This window comes from Protopterus annectens, chromosome 14.part0 (assembly GCF_019279795.1).
Source record: "Protopterus annectens isolate FY-2018-M chromosome 14.part0, PAN1.0, whole genome shotgun sequence".
NCBI classification, from domain to species: Eukaryota; Metazoa; Chordata; order Ceratodontiformes; family Protopteridae; genus Protopterus; species Protopterus annectens.
This window is the reverse complement of record NC_056748.1, coordinates 221523335-221543251: the sequence shown is the minus strand read 5'-3', so window position 1 is coordinate 221543251 and position 19917 is coordinate 221523335. Positions and strand designations below refer to the sequence as shown.

The window sequence follows — 19917 nt, the reverse complement described above, 5'->3', positions numbered from 1 at the left end:
GATAGCTAGTGTTTTAGTACTATCAGATATATTTAATTTGATTTGTGCTTATGATAGACATGATATGCCTAGTTTACTTTCTGGTATTATGTTAACACATTCCTGAATATGCTAGTGATGTTTTACATTTTGCCCTTTTTCATAGGCAGAACTTCAAAAGATGAAGCAACAGGCGGAGGAAACTAAGCAATTCATTGACAACCAGGAGGCTGAAGAGAGAAGACTACTGAAGATCATCAGTGAAGCTGATGCTGAACGCTTGAGGCAGCAAAAGGAACTGGACCAGGTAAAGTAGCTGCCTTTTAATGTATTTACTGGGAAGGCTGCATATAGCACCTTCTGTGACAAATGTTTTTATACCTTCCCTGTAGCTTATTTTCCTGTTTATCCCACTGAAGGTTTGGCCACCCACTCTCTTAATGTGTTCTTCTCATCTGAAACAAGCTGGAATTCTTCATTTAGTATAGGATCACACTGTCAATAGACAAAGAAAGGAGATGGATATTCTTACTCTTTACTCCTTTGTTATTTGATACAGTCAAATATCTGGAATCCTAGTGAGGACCTCTGTTGGATACTGGTGACTCTCTTAGGGGGGCCCTTTTTTCTCTCCTTGAGTCCACTTTTTTACTATTCTTCTCCATCAAACATATGATGGTATGTTCTATAATGAAATGTATTTCCTCAAAAAAAAAAAATGATAAAAGTAATTAATATGTGGTGGTGGGGGGGGGGGGGCAATTGTGCCCCTTCAACCTCCAAAAATGCACCATAAGTTTAAACTTAAATTACAGATAAATGAAATATTAAAGAGCTGCACACTAAAAAAAAAATCACAAAAATCATAAAACTACTAAACAATTGTGGCTGTGTTCCCTGCATCTCCTAATGTCTGGATGTACCTCATTACCCCTGAATTCTGTATATACTGCCCTCATCTCCTTGATACCTGTATATAACTGAGGTTACATAATTTCATCTGGGTCACACAACCTGAGACAAATCAGTAAATTTCCTGCAATCAAACAACGTTTGATACACTAACACATTTTCAAAAAATAAAATCATGGTAAAGCTATTACAGTATTTCAAATAATGGGTAAACATTACTCAGGATGCAGTAGTGTCACTGTGGCTGTGTGATAGCAGGAAGATAGTCATATCATCACTGATGATCCTCCATACTTAATGTATTTGCGCAAACCCTAGATGTATATCCATGCCAGTCCTGACCCCCCTTTAGTGTCATTAACAATTATTTAATTCATTTGTTCACTGCATTGTCATCCTGAGCCTGAGGAACTAGGATGACTCTCTGGTGCAATAAATGCATATTTTGTGCAGTGTTATACAAATTTACACATTTTGTTCAGTGTGTCAAGCTATGTGGTACACTGAGAGTTTTGCAAGTAACACTATATGCGCTGGCTATACCAGATTTCTTGCCAAATATACAACATTCCATGTTACATTGCACCCTTTTTTACTGAGAATTATGAATTCTAGCATTAAAACAAAAAAGTGCTGGTCTGCTTTATTATTTTTTTCATAATAAAACACCTAGGCACATTATGCCAAGCTCTAGTTTACCTTATTTATAGTCTGGGCTGTATTTTCTGAAAATGTAAGTAGACAGTCAAGGGAGAAGAGATATTTTATATTATGAAGTACCTCAGTGACTGGACAGTAATACATGTTGATACACATGAAGGCCATTTTGTCATATTCTCATTTTAAGGAACTAAAAGAATAGTATATCTTTATTATTTTAGTGGGGAGTTTAGAAACAAATTCCAGGAATATAGCCATGCCAAGATGTAGTCACAGATGTAAGGTGTCTATTTTGCTTGCAACCTCACTTTAATTAGCAATGTGAATATCAGACGGTTGTCCTGAGGGGGAGGGGGATGAAATGTACAACCAACGCCTATTCACCTTGATAAGGGGAGATTCTGGGGAAATCTTGCATCAGTTAGCATTGATTCCTGGTAGTGGTTGGGAATTAGGTCCTGGGGCATATGCTTTTGGATCAGCTCATGACAGGAAGCCACTAAAATGTGTGGCAGTGAGGACACGCATGCATTGTGCATAGCTTGACTGCATGCCACATATACGATACTAGAAAGAGTGGTAGGGCATGATAAGGTTGTACAGGCTTAGCCATCTCTACATGCAGTGAAACCTAGTTGTAAAGTGGAGTTGATGGTAGCCTGTTCTCCACAGAAGAGTGGAGGAAAATGCCAACAGTATACTTGATGGCTTTAACTTTGCTACATTTAATTTGTGTAGAATATAAAAAGAAATAAGTAGTCTTAAGTATAGAGCCTTGAATGACATCAGCCTGTAAAGGGAAGAATTGAAATAGAAATTGCTATAGTTTTCTTATTTCTTCATTGGGTTCTTCCTAAAAGAAAACTTCGGATCCACACACCATTAGGTGTCCAGCTACTGAAATATTCTTTATTAGATCACTGTTGCAGTATTGCTTACTAATGGGAAGTTTCCTGCTTAGGATACCATATGTCTGGTCAGTTTACAAAAGTTTGGGCTCCTTCCTCTTGTAGTGTAGGTTCAACACATTCCCTATGACTGAGACTATGTGCTGTTACATAATGGAGGTATGGGAATGAAGTTCTTCAAAACTTTCTTGCTACCAGTATATGAAGAAAGATTGTGTCTCTCACCTTGGGGTGTCAACCTTACAACATGTACCAGTTTGCATTTGTTGTTAGCAGATAAGTACCCCCATTGGGAACCTTTCTTGTTTCCTTTAATTTTTGACTAAAATCATTCCACTTCATGTCAGCTAAGAGAGGGAAATTTGACTGTGGTCATCATAATAGTCAGAATAAGTGTTTATTCTCCCTGTGCCCAGAAAATAATTTTGGGAAGTTGCTGTATTTGTAAATCTTTCATCTTTAAAACAATAAGAAGTTGTCTAGCATTGCTAAAGATTTACCTTGAAAAGCAAGGGTATAAAAAAACTGGGTCCCTATTAAGTCAGTGAATGCACTAAATTGCAAACGCTGCTTAATTGAGCCGACTTACCCGAAATAGCAAAATCTCGAAAGCACGGAACAGTGATTTTATTTCCTAGGGAAAACAATCACTGGGCCGTTTTCGGGACTTTGCCATTTCCTCCACTGTGGTGTGATCTTGCCATTTCCTCCACTGTGGTGTGATCTCGGAGTTGGTATATTTAAGTAGGGGAGGGTGTGGGGGCAAAGCCCCCCACTTTAATTTCTGGGGGGTTTTTGTAATGGATCAGCAATGTTTTGCCCTGGGAAAAAAATCACTGATCTATTTGTTCGACAATGTTAAGTTGTCAATCTCGCCTTCATTCTTGCTGGATGGGTTCGGAGCCAATCCTCGGCTCCGACTCGGCACTTGCTTTAGCTTGAGAACTCCTTTTACCAGCTCGAGGCAACCCTATATCCCATGATGCAAGGCAGAACTACCTCAGATCTCGTTTGCCGCTTAGCGAAAGAGGTCTCCTTTGCCAGCTGAGGTAAGTTGTTTTTTGTCAAAAACAAGCTTAGTTAGGGATTTATTTCCCCCCTTTTTTTCCCCTTTCATAGTGTGTAGTGTGTCTATAGCCCACCCTATTCCCTTATAGTTAAAAACTTTTAAATTCTGTTTATAATTGTAAAACAGTTAAGTTAGGCCTAGACCCCATTGGTTAATCCCTTCCTGTGTGTCTGTGTGTTTGGGGATTAATTGTGTGTTTGTTGGGGTGTGTGTGTGACTTTCTTCCTTAGAAATATGTCAAAGGAAGGCAAGGTCTCAGGCTTCAAGAAGTGTGACTCGTGCTGTCAGAAAATGTCTCTGACAGATGGTCACACTTCTTGTGTTTACCTGGGGCCTTTGCACCTGCAGGACTCCTGTGCTTTGTGTCACTCTTTTAGCCAGAGAGTCCTGCAGGAAAGGAGGAATAAATTGATCCTCCGTGGCTTACTTAAGCCAGAAGGTTCTCGCTCTAAATCAGGGTCTAGTAAACCTTCTAAGCCACCGAAGGTTCAGGCTACAGTATCCAAGCCTCCTCCGGTGGCTCCGGCTCGTCGGGCCGAGATCGGCTCGGCTGGAACCGATCTATCTGCTTCAAGGTAGTGGGTTCGGCACCGATTGGTTCCGACACCGGTCTACTATGGCCTTGTCGGCTCGGCTGGAGCCGACACCTTATGCAGCATCGGAGGCGAGAAACCTTCGGCTCCAGCTGGAATTCAGGGGACTTCGGCTCCGATGACTTCGTCCCGAAAGAGATCTCGGTCCCCTTCGTTGCAGAGTATCCACTCGGCTCCGGGGTCTCCTCTTTTGTCGGAGCGGAGCCATTGGAGCCGATCTTCGAGATCTTCCAGGCTGTCTGACCACGACTTAGAGAGGGTGGTAAGCAGGCTGTTAAAGTCGCAGGCACTGGCCCAAATGCTCCATAGCCCGTCTCAGCAGACTTCGGCTATTGTTTCACCCCTTGAACTTCCTCCTCCGACTCCCCACCAGAGTTTGGAGCCGGAGCTTCTCGGGACAGCGACTGTTTCGGCGCCGGAGCCGATACATCCTTCGGCTCCATTGTCTTCGGCTCCGATCTCCTCCTTGAGACCTTCCTTGGAGGGATCCGGTCGTCGAGTTTCCCTTGTCGGCTCCGAGGGGGCTAGTGGCATCGGACCCTTGTCCGACCCCGCTCTCCCTCTCTGGGCTTCGGCTTTGGTAAGCTTGGCACCGACATCGGCCTCGGAGCCTTCCCTCTCAGTGGAGCCGGGAATTCCTGTATCCTCGGATCGGGGATATTCCGGTCTCCTGGGGAGGGGAGCCTTTGAGGTGATGAGGAGTGTCCTGGCTCCTGAGCCAGGTCAACGGTCCATCCCTCTAGCTCCTCCCTCTTCAGTGCCTGTAGACACCTCTTGCCAGCCTCTTGCTCTCAGGCCCAGGGATCCATCGCCCCAGGTTTCCCCATTGGGAATTTCCTCCTCTTCCGAAGTTTCTCCTGATCCTGCAGGTGAACCCCCTCGGAAGAGGGCGTGTAAGAGGAAACACACAGACTCCCCGAGTCTACTACATCTGATACCGACTTAGATGAGTCGGAGGGTTCCCCACGATCCCCCTCTGAGGATGTCTCCTTTTCAGACATCCTTGAGCTCCTCAAACAGAGGGGGAATTGGCCATCCATTGATCCCTCCGAGGATGAGTCGGTATACCTGGAGGCTTTTGGATCCCGACCCCCCACCTCCTGGGTGTCTCCGCCTTTCGACCCACTTATGCAGGTAGTGGCTCGGAAGGCATGGGCAGCTCCAGATTCTGTGGAACCTGTCCCCAGGAGACCATCCAAGTTTATTACGGCCCCTTCGGACAAACAGTTTCTTTCCAAGGCGTCTCTGTGGATGCTATGGTGGTGGCGGCCACTAAGAAGGAACTGGCGGATCCTTCAGTACCTGTCCATCCTCCTAACAAGGATTCTAGGACCATGGACAGGTATGGAAAGCGGATGTTTTCTTCAGCGACCTTTGCTATGCGTTAAGCTGAACTACCTTTGTCACTTCACCAGGCTTCAAAGAGATATTCTCAAGGAACTGGGTGAAGTGGTCCAGGATCCTTCTGCTGCTGGGGCTCAAGAAAAGATTGCCTCACAGCTAGCAATCCTGAATTCCTTATCCAACTCCTCCATGCGGCTCATATCCTATGCGGCCGATGGAGCGAGCAGGGCCGCAGGCACAGGAGTGGCTCTTAGACGCCAAGCCTGGATGCGGCTTTGTAATTTTGCGGACCCCTTTAAGGCATCCTTCACCAATACCCCCTTTGATGGTTCGGCTTTGTTCGGACCTCAGGTGAAGGATACCTTGACCAGGTGTGAGCAGGACGGTAAAACTCTTTCTGCCGTTGGAGTCCATTTTTCCACCCCTTCTAGACCATATCCCAAGGGTCAGAAGGGAGGGAAGATGTGGTTCCACAAAGCCCAAGGAGCTACACCGGACACACGTGGTCAGTTTACCCCAAAGGCAGAGGGGGTAACAATAATAGACGCCGCCCTAGAGGCAGGGGGGGTCCTCAGAACCAGGGCAACAGGGAGTCTCTTCCTGAGAAGCCCTTTCAGCACCCCTGAGGTGTTGCCCGACTGTCCACCCTTGGAGGCAGTCGGGGGAAGGATTTCGCTGTACCCAGTAGCCTGGCATTCCCTCTCACAAGATATGTGGGTACAGTCGATCATATCCGAGGGTTACAAAATCCCCTTCGAAAGGTATCCCGTACCTCAACAATCCCTTCCAGACATCTCACCCGGTCAAAGGGATTTGGCAGAACAGGAGGTTTCAAAGCTCCTAGGAAAAAGAGCCGTCCAGACTGTTCCGGCAGACCAAGTAGGATCCGGCGTCTACTCGAGATTCTTTTTGGTCCCCAAAAGGACGGGAGATTGGAGACCAATATTAGACCTGAGCAATCTAAACAGATTTGTCAAGAAGGCAAGATTCCGGATGGTCACGCTTCAGTCCATTCTGCCCTTTCTGAGCAAGGACAACTGGATGTGCTCTATAGACCTTCAGGACGCGTACTATCACATAAAGATTCACAGGCGCTCCAGAAGGTTTCTCTGCTTTTGGCTAGGGACCAGTCATTACCAATTCAGAGCCCTGCCCTTTGGCCTCACTTCAGCCCCCAGAGTGTTTACCAAATGCATGGCAGTGGTCACAGCTCATCTGAGACGTCAAGGATTCCAGGTGTTTCCTTATTTGGACGACTGGCTCCTCTCCGCCACCACCAGGTGTCAGCTTCTTCAGACCAGAGACTACACTCTGCAGCTTTGCAGGAGTTTGGGAATTTCAGTAAATTTCGAAAAATCTTCTCTGTGGCCTTGCCAATCTATCACCTTTATAGGCGCAGAATTAAACACCATCAAAATGTTAGCCAGACTAACATATCAAAGAATTCTGGACATCCAAAAATTTGTTCGGATTCTATTGCAGAGCAGCAAGGTCAAAGCCAGATTGATACTGAAGGTTCTAGGTCTTATGGCTGCAGCCATTGTTCTTCTACCACTGGCTCGCTTCCACATGCGTCTTCTGCAGTGGATGTTATTCACTCAGTGGTCGTACCACAGTCTCCCGATGAGGCACGAAATCTTGGTCACACAATCGTGCAGAACTCATCTGAACTGGTGGATATCTTCCCCTCTTCTTCATCAGGGCCGACCCTTTGTTCCCCCTCCTCCAGTTGCCACAGTCACTACGGATGCCTCTCTGATCGGGTGGGGGGGGCATTATCAGGGCAGGATGGTCCACGGACGTGGCAACCCATAGAATACCATCTGCACATCAATGTCCTGGAGATGAGAGCGGTGCTTTTAACGTTGCAAGCCCTCAACGACTTTCTTCCCACGGGGACTATTGCAGTACAATCGGACAACATGTCCGTGGTCTGGTACATCAACAAGCAGGGCGGGACCAGGTCCTATCCGTTGTGTCGAGAAGCTCTCAGACTTTGGCAATGGGCAATCTCCTCTCATCGGTTTCTGATAGCAACGCACATCCCCGGCAGGTCCAACCTATTGGCGGACAGGCTGAGCAGATCCATTCTGATGCCTCACGAGTGGTCTCTCAATCAATCTGTAGTGGATCAGATTTTTCTGAAGTGGGGCACTCCTTGTTGCGATCTTTTTGCTACACCTCAAAACAACAAGTGCCCCGATTTTTTCACCTTCTTTCCCCTTCCAGGCCAACCCCTGAGAGACTCTCTAACCCAGGATTGGCCCCGGGGACTTCTGTATGCTTTTCCTCCTTTTCCCTTGATTCCACAAGTCATTCAGAAAGCCACCGTTTTGAGGGCCAAGTTGATTCTCATTGCCCCTTATTGGCCTCGACAAATTTGGTTTCCGTCTCTGCATCGTCACCTCCTGGTGCAGCCCTGGCATCTGGACCCAGTTCCGGATCTCTTGATCCACCAGTCGGGTCAGCAGCACCGGGCCATTCATTCTCTCAACCTCACTGCTTGGTTGCTCCACTTCCTTCCCTAGCCAGGCTTTCGATGATCTCTGACTCAGTCAGAGACATCTTAGTCTCTTCTTTAAAGTCGTCCACTAGAACTGTTTATGCTAGCAAGTGGTGATGTTTTTCTATTTGGGCAAATTCCAGGAATATTGATCCCTTTACTGCTCCTGTACATTCTGTTTTAGATTTCCTGGCTGAAGTTTTTCATTCAGGATCTTCTTCATCTACAGTTAAAGTTCAACTGTCTGCTATTTCCAAATATCATGTTGGCTTGCATGATAATAACATTATGTCTCATAGATTATGCAAGGCCTTTCTGAGAGGAGTTTTTCTCCTAAAGCCGCCGATTAAGCATCCTCCTCCGCAATGGGATCTAAATTTAATGTTGGCATCCTTGATGCTTCCTCCCTTCGAACCGTCTGCTTCATGTTCTTTGAAGTTATTGACATGGAAAACTATATTCTTACTGGCTGTCACTTCAGCAAGAAGGGTTTCCGAGATTCAAGCTCTCTGCATTCGTTCCCCTTACTTGGTTTTTCATAAGGACAGGGTATCCTTAAGAACGAACCCGTCCTTTCTCCCCAAAGTTGTGTCTCAAACCAATATTAACCAATCTATAGATCTACCAGTCTTTTTCCAAACTATTCTGACAGAGCTGAACAAAAGCTTCATTTTTGGATGTCCATCGTCAGCTCAGGTACTATTTGCATAGAACTAAACAATTCAGGAAATCGGACCAATTATTTGTCTCCTATGCAGAAAACAGGATAGGTCTTCCAGTTTCTAAAGTGACCTTATCCAGATGGTTGACTTCCACCATTTCCTATGTGTACTCTCTCAGAGGCAAACAGCTACCTTCTAAACCAAAAGCACACTCAACCAGGAGTCTATCCACTTCTGCAGCCTTTCAGGATAGACTTCCCATTGATACCATTTGTGCAGCAGCTATTTGGGCCACGCCTCATACCTTTGTCTCTCATTACAAGTTAGACTTGGCCTCCAGAGACAGGGCCAGTTTTGGTTCCACAGTTCTCAAGAGTCTGTTCCATTGAGCCACCCGGGATACAGGTGCTAGGGACGCGGTCCCATCCAGCAAGAATGAAGGCGAGATTGACAACTTAACATTTAGAAGTTATGTACCTACCATAACGTTCCATGTTAGTTGTCTTCTCTTGCCTTCTTTCTTGCGTCCCTCCCTCCTTCCCCCTGGCCTGGACAGATCTTGAAGAGTTCCTATCAGGTTGTTTCCTCCTGAGCCTTCATATGAGGACTCTTATTATGAACTTGGTTTTCCTAATTATGTTAGGTTAGTCCTTAGCAGGGTAGGTTAGCTACCAAACGAGATCTGAGGTAGTTCCGCCTTGCATCATGGGATATAGGGTTGCCTCGAGCTGGTAAAAGGAGTTCTCAAGCTAAAGCAAGTGCCGAGTCGGAGCCGAGGATCGGCTCCGAACCCATCCAGCAAGAAAGAAGGCGAGAGAAGACAACTAACATGGAACGTTATGGTAGGTACATAACTTCTAATTTTGTTTTTTCGGTGTTAGTGGGTTGATTAGATAGCTTTTGCAATTTAGTGCGTTCGCTTATGTAATATAGACCCTAAAAAACTAGCATGAGGAAGAGTGGCCTCAGAGTCATCACTCTTGGATGTCCCTCAGCAGATAAGAAAATTAAAAGGTGTTAACAATTGGAGATTTCTGTTGACTGGTCAGAGTTGGACATCACTGTTGAGGCACATGATGAGCTCACAGGCTGGCTGACTTCTTGCCCTGCTCCTACTGTCAAGACCTCTTTAGATCAACAAGGTGCAGTCATCAGGCATATCCTACCTGACTGATCAGATGGCTGGCAAGGCTGTAAAGAGGAAATCCTGGCTTTTGATTTCTAAGGGACCAGATGGCATACCATAGATTCTTGTTTAACTGGATGTCCTGGGTACTCTTATAGAGGTACTTCAGGAGATCTGAAGTAGTTACTTTATTTGCTCTGCAACCTGTGGGTATCAGATCCGACCTCGGATCCGAGCCGGCAGCTTTCCAAGCTACAAGATCCAAGCTCCTAGCTCCTCCCCTACCCATAATCCCCTGCTACATGCTATATTACCTCAGATCGTTTTTTGCCGTGGCTGAAGCAGCTTCCTTTGAAGAGCTCCTTGGCTTTTGGTGAGATTGTTACTTTTCTTAAACTTTTTGCTCAACAGGGAAGATTGTATTTTTTTAGTGTACGTGTGAGTAGTATCCCTGGGTTTTTTAGTCGTAGTTTAGATACTCGTTATTTTTTAGAATTAGTGTTTTTCTGTGTGACACCCCTCCCCCCATAGTGTTTGGGTGTGCGTGTGTGAGTGTTAGTCAAAATGGCTGAAGGGCCCAAAGCCGTTTTTTCAAAGTGTACTGAGTGTGGCCATAAGCTTTCACTGGCTGATGGCCACACTCAGTGTGTTTTATGCCTGGGGGTGGCCCATTTATCTACGGCCTGCCCAATATGTGCGGCCTTTAACCCCCAGGCATTTAGGGACAGGAAGAATAAGCTGATCCTGGCGGGCTTGCTTCCCCAGGAATCAGCTTCTTCTTCCTCTCCCGCTCAGGCTGCCTTGGCAGCCCCGGTGCCTTCTGCGCCCCCCTGCTCAATCAGGGACTCAACCTCCCTCTTTGGGTTTGAGCTCGGGGGACTCTGGTGCCTCTTCCTCCAAAGAGAAGAGGCACAAGGACAAGGAAGGGCACAAGTCTCAGAAAAGGCGGGCTGAGACTCAACCCTCAGCCCCGCCATCTAAGCTGGCTAGGTCTCCCTCGAGGGTCTCCGGATCCTCCCCCTCTCGGCACCGTTTGCCATGCTTTTCGCCGGAGCCGGAGGAGGAGTATCAGCCTCCCTCGAGGTCGTCAAGGCGGCCCTCCCGGCCCGCCTCGATGACTTCTTCTAGGTCGACCAGAAGCCTCACCGACACGGACATGGATTGGATGATGTGTCGATTCATACACACCCAAATGCAGATGGGGGTGCTCTTGCCCCTTGCCCCTCTGGGTGGGAGTGCGGCCCCCATTTTTGCTCTGATCACTCCTTCTCCGACTCGTTTTCGGGTCTCGGAGTCATTGGATCCAGGCCCTTTCGGAGCTGGGGATTCGTCGGCACCGATAGCTCCAGTCTCTTCGACGCCGACTGTGCCCTCGAGCGTGTCGGATCTGAGTTCTCGGGGCCGAGGGCTGAGCGTCGGATCTGTGGGAGTTGGTGTGTCTTCGGCGCCGCTGGGTTCGGAGCATACCTCTCTCTCGGCTCCGACTGCATCGGCCCCGACCCCGATCCCTACCTCGGAGCCGAGGAGATTACTTTCGGAGCCTGGCGAGAGTAGTTCTCCTTCGGCTTTTGAGGTAGTGGAGAGGGTACTGTCTAGGTCCTCCAGGTCCCCGGTTCAGGCTTCGGTTCCTCCCGTACCCCCGCTGCATGTGGGTCTATCCTCCGTCATCTGACCATTGGGACAGCCTGCTCAAGCCCTCCAGCTGGTTCCCTTGGAGGAACAAGAACCCGTTGACGAGCCCTCTTCGGACAGTCTCACCGAGGAGGTCCTTTGTAAACGTAGGTTTAAAAGGAGGCACCTGGACTCCCCTGAGTCCGTCACCACCGACACGGATTTAGATGAAGGGGAAGGTCACCCCCCGAAGATGTCTCCTTCGGAGACATCATGGAAATGTTGCGTATTAGAGGGGGGTGTTCTGCCCAAAAACCTTCCTCGGATGAATCCGTGTTCCTGGAGGCGTTTGAGGCAGGCCCGTCTACCTCCTGGGTGTCTCCTCCTGCTGACCCCCTGGTAGACTTAATTACTACCAGGACGTGGAAGGATCCCGACACCGTGGAGCCAATCCCGAGACGACCCGACAAGGTCCTTAGCCCCCCAACGAATAGACAGTCTTGGGCCAAGGGATCTCCTGTTGATGCCATGTTGGTGGCAGCTGCCACCAAGAGAGAACTCGCACAGGAGAGTTCTTCGGTTCACCTGCCGGATAAGGAATCTCGGACACTGGACCGCATTGGGAAGCGGATGTTTGCTTCAGTGACCTTCTCGATAAGGGCGCTGAACTATATGGCATATACCATTAGGCTAAAGCGAGACTTGGTTAAGGAATACGCTGCAGTCCCCCCGGAGTCCATGTTGGTTGAGAACAAGAATGTTTTTTCGACTTGTATGGCCACTCTAAAATCTATATCTAACACGTCCATGCGGCTACTCTCCCATGCTACGGAGGGAGCCGCTAGGTCCAGCGGAGCCGGGGTCGTCTTGCGACATAACGCCTGGCTCCATCTTTGTGATCAGAGGGGACAAAAGAAGCTGTGGTTCCGCAAGTCTCAGCAGTCCCATCCAGCTTCGGACCCCTCGTCCTCTAGAGGCAGAGGAGGACAAGGTGGGCGCTGGCCCAGAGGCAGAGGGGGACCGCGTAACTTCGGGTCTAGAGAACCTTTCTTGGACAGACCCGTGCAGCAGCCCTGAGGGCTTACCCGGCTGTCCCTCTCTGGAGGCAGTCGGGGGGCGGTTGACGGAGCACCTGTCAAACTGGGAGTCCATTACGACAGGTAGATGGGAGCTCCGTATCATATCCAGAGGTTATTCCATCCCCTTCATAGACCTTCCCCCCAAGACCAGACGCCTCCCCGATGTACCACCCGATCAGAGGTGTCGAAGTTGCTAGAAAAAAAGAGTCATCCAGCCCGTACCCCCAGACCAGTCTGGATTGGGTTATTACTCCAGGTTCTTTTTGGTGCCAAAGAAGACGGGGGACCTAAGACCCATTCTAGACCTTTCCGCTCTGAACCTGTTCATTCCCAAGGAAAAATTCCGGATGGTCACCCTCCAATCAATTCTCCCCTTTCTGTGGGAGAATGACTGGATGTGCTGTATAGACCTCATGGATGCGTACTACCACATATTGATCGACAGACGATCCAGAAGGTTTCTCCACTTCCGGCTGGGAGCCAGTCATTATCAGTTCAAGGTTCTTCCATTCGGCCTCACCTCAGCCCCCAGGGTGTTCACCAATGTCATGGCAGTGGTTGCAGCCCACCTGAGACTTCAGAGCATTCAGGTCTTCCTGTACCTAGACGACTGGCTCCTTACCGCCGCCAACAGGCATCAGCTCTGTGTGGCAAGAGATTACGCTCTGACTCTTGCCCAGAGCTTAGGCATCTCAGTGAATCTACAGAAATCCTTTCTTTGCCCCGTTCAGGTCCTGGAGTTCATAGGGGCCAGGTTGGATACCCGTATCTCTCGAGCTACTCTAACTTCAGACAGGCTGAGCAGCTTGTCGTTTCAGGTACTAGCCCTTCTTCAGAGTCCTGCTCCAGCGGCGGAGTTAGTCCTGAGGGCACTAGGGTCTATGGCAGCGGCGATCGGTCTCTCCCTTCATGCACATCTACGGATGAGGGTATTGCAGTGGACCCTTCAAGTTCAGTGGTCGCTATTACTCCACCCGTTGAACACTCCGATACCACTGAGCAGAGTTTGCAAGGAATCCCTTCTTTGGTGGCTCCACGCATGAGAACTGAGGGAAGGGAGACCCTTTGTGATTCCCCCGCCCCAAGCCACGTTGACCATGAATCCTTCTTGCCTTGGGTGGGGGGGGGCATTGTTTGGGCAAAACCGTCCAAGGCACGTGGACTTCCCTAGAGACCGCTTTGCATATCAATGTCCTAGAGATGAGGGCGGTGCTTCTAGTGTTGCAAGCTCTTCACGACCTTCTCCCTCTGGGGACTATTGCAATCCAGACGGACAACATGTCAGTAGTCTGGTATATAAACAAACAGGGAGGAACCAGGTCTTACCCCCTTTGTCGAGAGGTTATGAGAGTTTGGGAATGGGCGATATCCACCAACCGGTTTCTGGTAGCAATGCACATTCTGGGACAGTCCAACATATTAGCAGACAAACTGAGTCGAGTAATTCTCACTCCGTACGAGTGGTCTCTCAATCCATCTGTTGCGAAGCAGATCTTCCGCAAATGGGGTTGGCCTCGCTGTGATCTTTTTGCTTCTCCATTAAACACAAAATGCAGCGAGTATTTCACAATACTTCCCCCCGAAGGGGAAATTCCCAGAGACGCTCTAGTTCATGCTTGGCCTCCTGGTCTCCTTTATGCTTATCCCCCCCTCCCGCTTATGATAAAGTTCATACAGAAAGCCTGTCGGATGGGGAGCAGAGTTATCCTCATAGCCCCAGTCTGGCATCGCCAGATCTGGTTTCCTTATCTGTGGTCTCGCAGTGTGACTCCTCCATGGATCCCAGATCCCATTCCAGACCTGATCTCGCATCCTGCAGGATACCAAACCCCGAACCTGGCGAACCTCAAGCTTGCGGCTTGGTTGATCCAGTTCCACTGATGGCTAGGACTCCCGGTATCTCATCTCCTGTGAAGGCCATACTGGTCGCGGCTCATAAGCCGGCTACCAGGAAAATTTACAATAGTAAATGGAAACGTTTCTCCATCTGGGCTAAAGACAAGGGCCTGGATCCATTTACAGTTCCTATTCTGACTATTCTGGACTTTCTGTTGCTGATTTTTTGGCAGGGAGCAAGTGCTTCTACGGTTAAGGAGCAGTTAGCAGCCATCTCCCATTTTCATGTGGGAGAAAGCTTAGGGTCCTTGGCATCTACAAAATTATGCCAAACTTTCTTGTGGGGCATCTTTCTTTTGAAGCCACCTGTGAAAGCTGTGGTACCCCCATGGGATTTGACTTCAGTCTTACAGGCCCTGACAAGTCCACCCTTTGAGCCTGTGGCTTCGGTTCCGTTAAAATTCTTGGCTTGGAAAACGTCCCTTTTGGTGGCTATTACTTCGGCCAAGAGGGTTTTAGAACTTCAAGCACTGTGTATGAAACCCCCTTACCTCATTTTTCACAAGGATTGAGTGTCCCTCAGGACTAGCCCGTCTTTCGTACCTAAGGTGGCTTCAGAGTCAAATATCAATCAATCAATAAATTTACCCGTGTTCTTCCCAAATTTTCACAATAGAGGGGAATACAAATTGCATAAACTGGATGTACACAGACAACTGCGTTTTTACTTGCACAGGACTAAGGATTTTCACAAGTCGGACCAGTTGTTTGTGTCCTTTGCAAAATCAGCCATGGGTAGAGCCATTTCCAAAGTGACCGTAACACCTTTGTACCATCTTCCCATTTTGATTTAGCTTGTACCTTGATTGATTTGAAATTGTTTACTAGAAAGCTCAACTTGTTACACCTTATGGGTAAAGATTTAAATAGGAAATCTGAATTTTATGTACCTAGTGTTTACAACCCCCCACTACACCCTACACTAGCCATCTTTGAGAGAGCAATGGAAATAGACCTCAGGAATTTGAAAAAACAGAAACCCAGGTATGGTCATAGCATCCACAATATAACTAAGGAGGAAAGATCTGAGCTACAATTCCTCAGGGAGGCCCCTATCCATTTGATGAAGCCAGATAAGGGGGGTGGCATCAGTATTATGACTAGTGATGATTATACCACTAGAATGTACCAGATTCTGGACAGCAATGCCTACTCAAAAACATCCATTAGTGAGATGAACACAGCTCACCATAGGGTTAGGAGCTTCATAGAGGAATTGTATATTGAGGCACGCATCGATAGGGAAACTTATAGTTATATGCAGCAATTAACACCAAGAACTCCAATGCTGTTCGGAATCCCTAAAATTCATAAAAATATCAACAATCCACCAATGAGACCTTTAGTGGATGGGAGGAACAGTATCACGTATACCTGTGCCAAGGTGTTGGACAGGATTTTACAAAAATACGTGATAAAGGAAAGGCAAATTACAAAAGATTCATGGTCATTCTTAAGTTCCATCAATACTTTAGGGTTCCAAGCCGATTGCTTGCTAGCAACTATTGATGTGAAGGACCTCTATTCTTCCATCCCTCACAATATAGCAATAGACTGGGTACCTGCTATGTTAAGGTTACTGGGAGCACCAAGTGAAGAAAACCAACTAGTAGGAGAGCTGATTGATGTTGTTCTTTCATACAACTATTTAAAGTTTGATAAAGTTTATTAAATGAAAGTTGTTTTTTAGCTTGTTTTCGTGAAGAGGGTTTCGTTTCCAAGTGTGTTAGCTACTGGTTTCTTTTTTCGTTGGTTCTGTGGTTCATGTCAGTGTCGAAATGGATCCAGGAAGCCCCTAACGAGTAACGGCAATTCCCAAGAGAGTGAAGGGAATTTAACAATTTTAATAGAACTTTTAACCCAAAAAGTTGATCGGTTATCTCAGCAAGTCAGCGCTACAGCTCGTATTCAACAGGAACTTCAGGACAGAGACAGTAATACTTGAGGGAGCGTATCAAGTACGCAAAGAGTACAAAGCAGTGGAACCGGTTGTGTGCCTAACCGACCCGGAGGTAGCAACAGTATTGGACAGCACCCGAGCGATCGGCACCGGGTCAATAGCGATGAACAACCAATACAAACAGTGAACCAAGGAATCGGACTGTACAGGCTGAAAGAAACACCACTTCAGCACCTGTTTTGGATTTATGGGTGCACAGGGAGTTTCATTTTAACAACGAAGGAATGACTGTTAACTCGGTGAGCCAACAAGAGGTAAGCCACGACCTAGCAACTAAGCTCACTATTTTTGATAAATTGTTTAAAGTTCGGAAGTTGCAACTTGAAGTTGCATACTTCCGAGAATGTATGAAATTAAAAATAGTACCGAAAGGTTTAAGACAGTGGCAGCTCCCTGCAGGACTTGTGGAAGGATCATCTTTCCATGGTGCTTTGTTAACATTGTTCGACAGACATGGGCTTGAGTTGCTAGGCCTATTTTGTGAGCAATACCAAATTCTAATCGATGCTTTACTGACTGAAATTGATGAACTGGACAGTGGGATTAAAAATGACACTGATTATGGGAGATACCAGTTTGAGTATGAGAGATGCTTCACAAGCATCGATGAACACCTTGGCAGGCTTAACCTTACCAAAAATAAAAAAATTACTAGAGACCTAAACGATTATAGGAACGGTAAAGCATATCCTAAACCACCAGTGCATTCTAATAGCATGCCTCTAATTACTGGAGGAGTGGGTGCGAGTGGAAGGGACTCTAGGGTCACAGAGGGGGATTCGAGTACCCAAAATGAGTGCCAATGGGAAGATGATATGGCATACAATGGACCAGTCAACAACATTGATACCAGGAGGAGTGAAAGGATAGTGAACCAGAATAAAAACTTGGGCGCTAACAACAATAATGGAGTAAACATGAATGGTAACTACCAGGTCCAAAATTTTCGACCGGGAGCCTCCAATACACGGGGGCAGAACAACAAAAGGAGGGGGGCCAGGAGAAAAAGGTGGTGATTCTGGCACAAGGTGACGACCCTCCTTTAACTGAGAATCAGGACTGTAGGATCCTATTAAACGAGAGTGGTAACTTTAAGGTGTTTAATTACACTGATTATAACATCAGTACAGAGACGGTTGAACTGTTGGCCAAGGGATACACCTTTGTACCATCTTCCCATTTTGATTTAGCTTGTACCTTGATTGATTTGAAATTGTTTACTAGAAAGCTCAACTTGTTACACCTTATGGGTAAAGATTTAAATAGGAAATCTGAATTTTATGTACCTAGTGTTTACAACCCCCCACTACACCCTACACTAGCCATCTTTGAGAGAGCAATGGAAATAGACCTCAGGAATTTGAAAAAACAGAAACCCAGGTATGGTCATAGCATCCACAATATAACTAAGGAGGAAAGATCTGAGCTACAGTTCCTCAGGGAGGCCCCTATCCGTTTGATGAAGCCAGATAAGGGGGGTGGCATCAGTATTATGACTAGTGATGATTATACCACTAGAATGTACCAGATTCTGGACAGCGATGCCTACTCAAAAACATCCATTAGTGAGATGAACACAGCTCACCATAGGGTTAGGAGCTTCATAGAGGGATTGTATATTGAGGCACGCATCGATAGGGAAACTTATAGTTATATGCAGCAATTAACACCAAGAACTCCAATGCTGTTCGGAATCCCTAAAATTCATAAAAATATCAACAATCCACCAATGAGACCTTTAGTGGATGGGAGGAACAGTATCACGTATACCTGTGCCAAGGTGTTGGACAGGATTTTACAAAAATACGTGATAAAGGAAAGGCAAATTACAAAAGATTCATGGTCATTCTTAAGTTCCATCAATACTTTAGGGTTCCAAGCCGATTGCTTGCTAGCAACTATTGATGTGAAGGACCTCTATTCTTCCATCCCTCACAATATAGCAATAGACTGGGTACCTGCTATGTTAAGGTTACTGGGAGCACCAAGTGAAGAAAACCAACTAGTAGGAGAGCTGATTGATGTTGTTCTCTCATACAACTATTTAAAGTTTGATAAAGTTTATTAAATGAAAGTTGTTTTTTAGCTTGTTTTCGTGAAGAGGGTTTCGTTTCCAAGTGTGTTAGCTACTGGTTTCTTTTTTCGTTGGTTCTGTGGTTTAGGAAGAAAGAGGCATGTGTGATGTAATTTTTTACAGACAAGCACTGCATTGTGGGATACCTAGAAGTAGACTAAACAATCAGAATCATTTCAAGATGCTAGACATCATGTGGTCAGACAGAAATTATTTATAAAATATTTAAAAAACAGTAAATAGTCCGAGTGGTGTTAAAATGTAGGAAGCACCAAACCATGAAGAAATAAACATGTTTTTTGAGTCTTTGGGTGCTGTTGTTCTTTAATTCAGGGCTGGCATTCTCTTCTCTTCTTTTAAGGAATATTCATCAGGTATTCTGCCTGTTTGCCTGTAGATCCCCCTCTTCCTTTACATTACAGGGATAAACAATTTGTGAAAGATGTCATTCATATTAAGCCTTGAGGAAAATCCATACCTCCTATTTGGCCTTCAGTAAGTATTGGCAAAGTTAACCCTTTATCCTTTTGAACCAGCCTCTTCTGTTGTTTAAAGTTCTGGACATGGAAGACAATCTTATTAGTGGCTTTGACATCTCCTAAAACACTTTCAGAGTTACAGATATCCTTTTCACCTTTCCTGGTTTTTCATGAAGACAGGGTTACACTTAGGACTAATCCATCTTTTATGCTTTATATAGTAAATGAAATATCTTTAAACTGGTTCATCCATCTTCCTGCATTTTTCCTAACCCTCAAAATGAGGGGGTGGCATGGAATTCTTCATTTGTGTGATTTTAATAGACAACTGAATTCTGCTTAGACAAAACATAGCTCATCAGAAAATCTGACCAATTGTCTGCTTCATTTGAAGGCAAAAAGATGGATTATCTTGTATCAAAACAAACCACCTCCAGATTGATTTCTCTTGGTATAACTTATTTTTACACCTTCTGTGAGAAATCCCTCCACGTCCAGGCAATACTCTGTTGCCTCTTCAGGAGCCTTTCTCAATGGTTTAGCATCAAGAACTATTCTGGAAGCAGACACTTGCTCATTTACCCACACCTTCACTGTGCATCACAAGATAAATACATTTTCTGGAGCCAAAACTGTTTTTACCAGATCCATTCTTCAACAGATTCTAGATTCTAGCTCTGGAAATCATACACCCTCCCAGACAGTATAAAAGCTTTGGAAATCTTCACATTTGTAAACAATACTGCAAACAGTTGTGTAAGAACTTAACCATAACAGTAGATGTCCAAATAGAGCATTGTTGTAGTATATGCACTGTATCTCCTTCCATCTATCTATGTTGAACACCTGACTGGAAAGAACTACCCCACTACCTATCTGTATTGCAACTTGCTACTCTACACAAAATCTTGCATAAGCCAGATAGCTGTCCAACCATAAACAAAATCATAAAACTCTATTCTCCTGAAAGACACCTAAAACTGAAAGAAATGTTTGCCCGCCAGAAAGAAATCTAACAATTCTGCAGGGGGCTTCTAAAACTCAAATCCACGTCTCTAGATT

At 46.1% G+C, this 19917-nt stretch overlaps 1 protein-coding gene across 1 annotated transcript in view; it reads left to right on the top strand.

The window, feature by feature from the left end:
* Positions 1 to 19917, top strand: part of CFAP58 (cilia and flagella associated protein 58) — a 2107107-nt gene that overhangs the window by 1120567 nt on the left and 966623 nt on the right. Inside the window, exon 12 of the mRNA XM_044055947.1 lies at positions 146 to 286. Coding sequence (XP_043911882.1) covers positions 146 to 286 — 141 coding nt within the window. The remainder of the gene's footprint in view (positions 1 to 145; positions 287 to 19917) is intronic.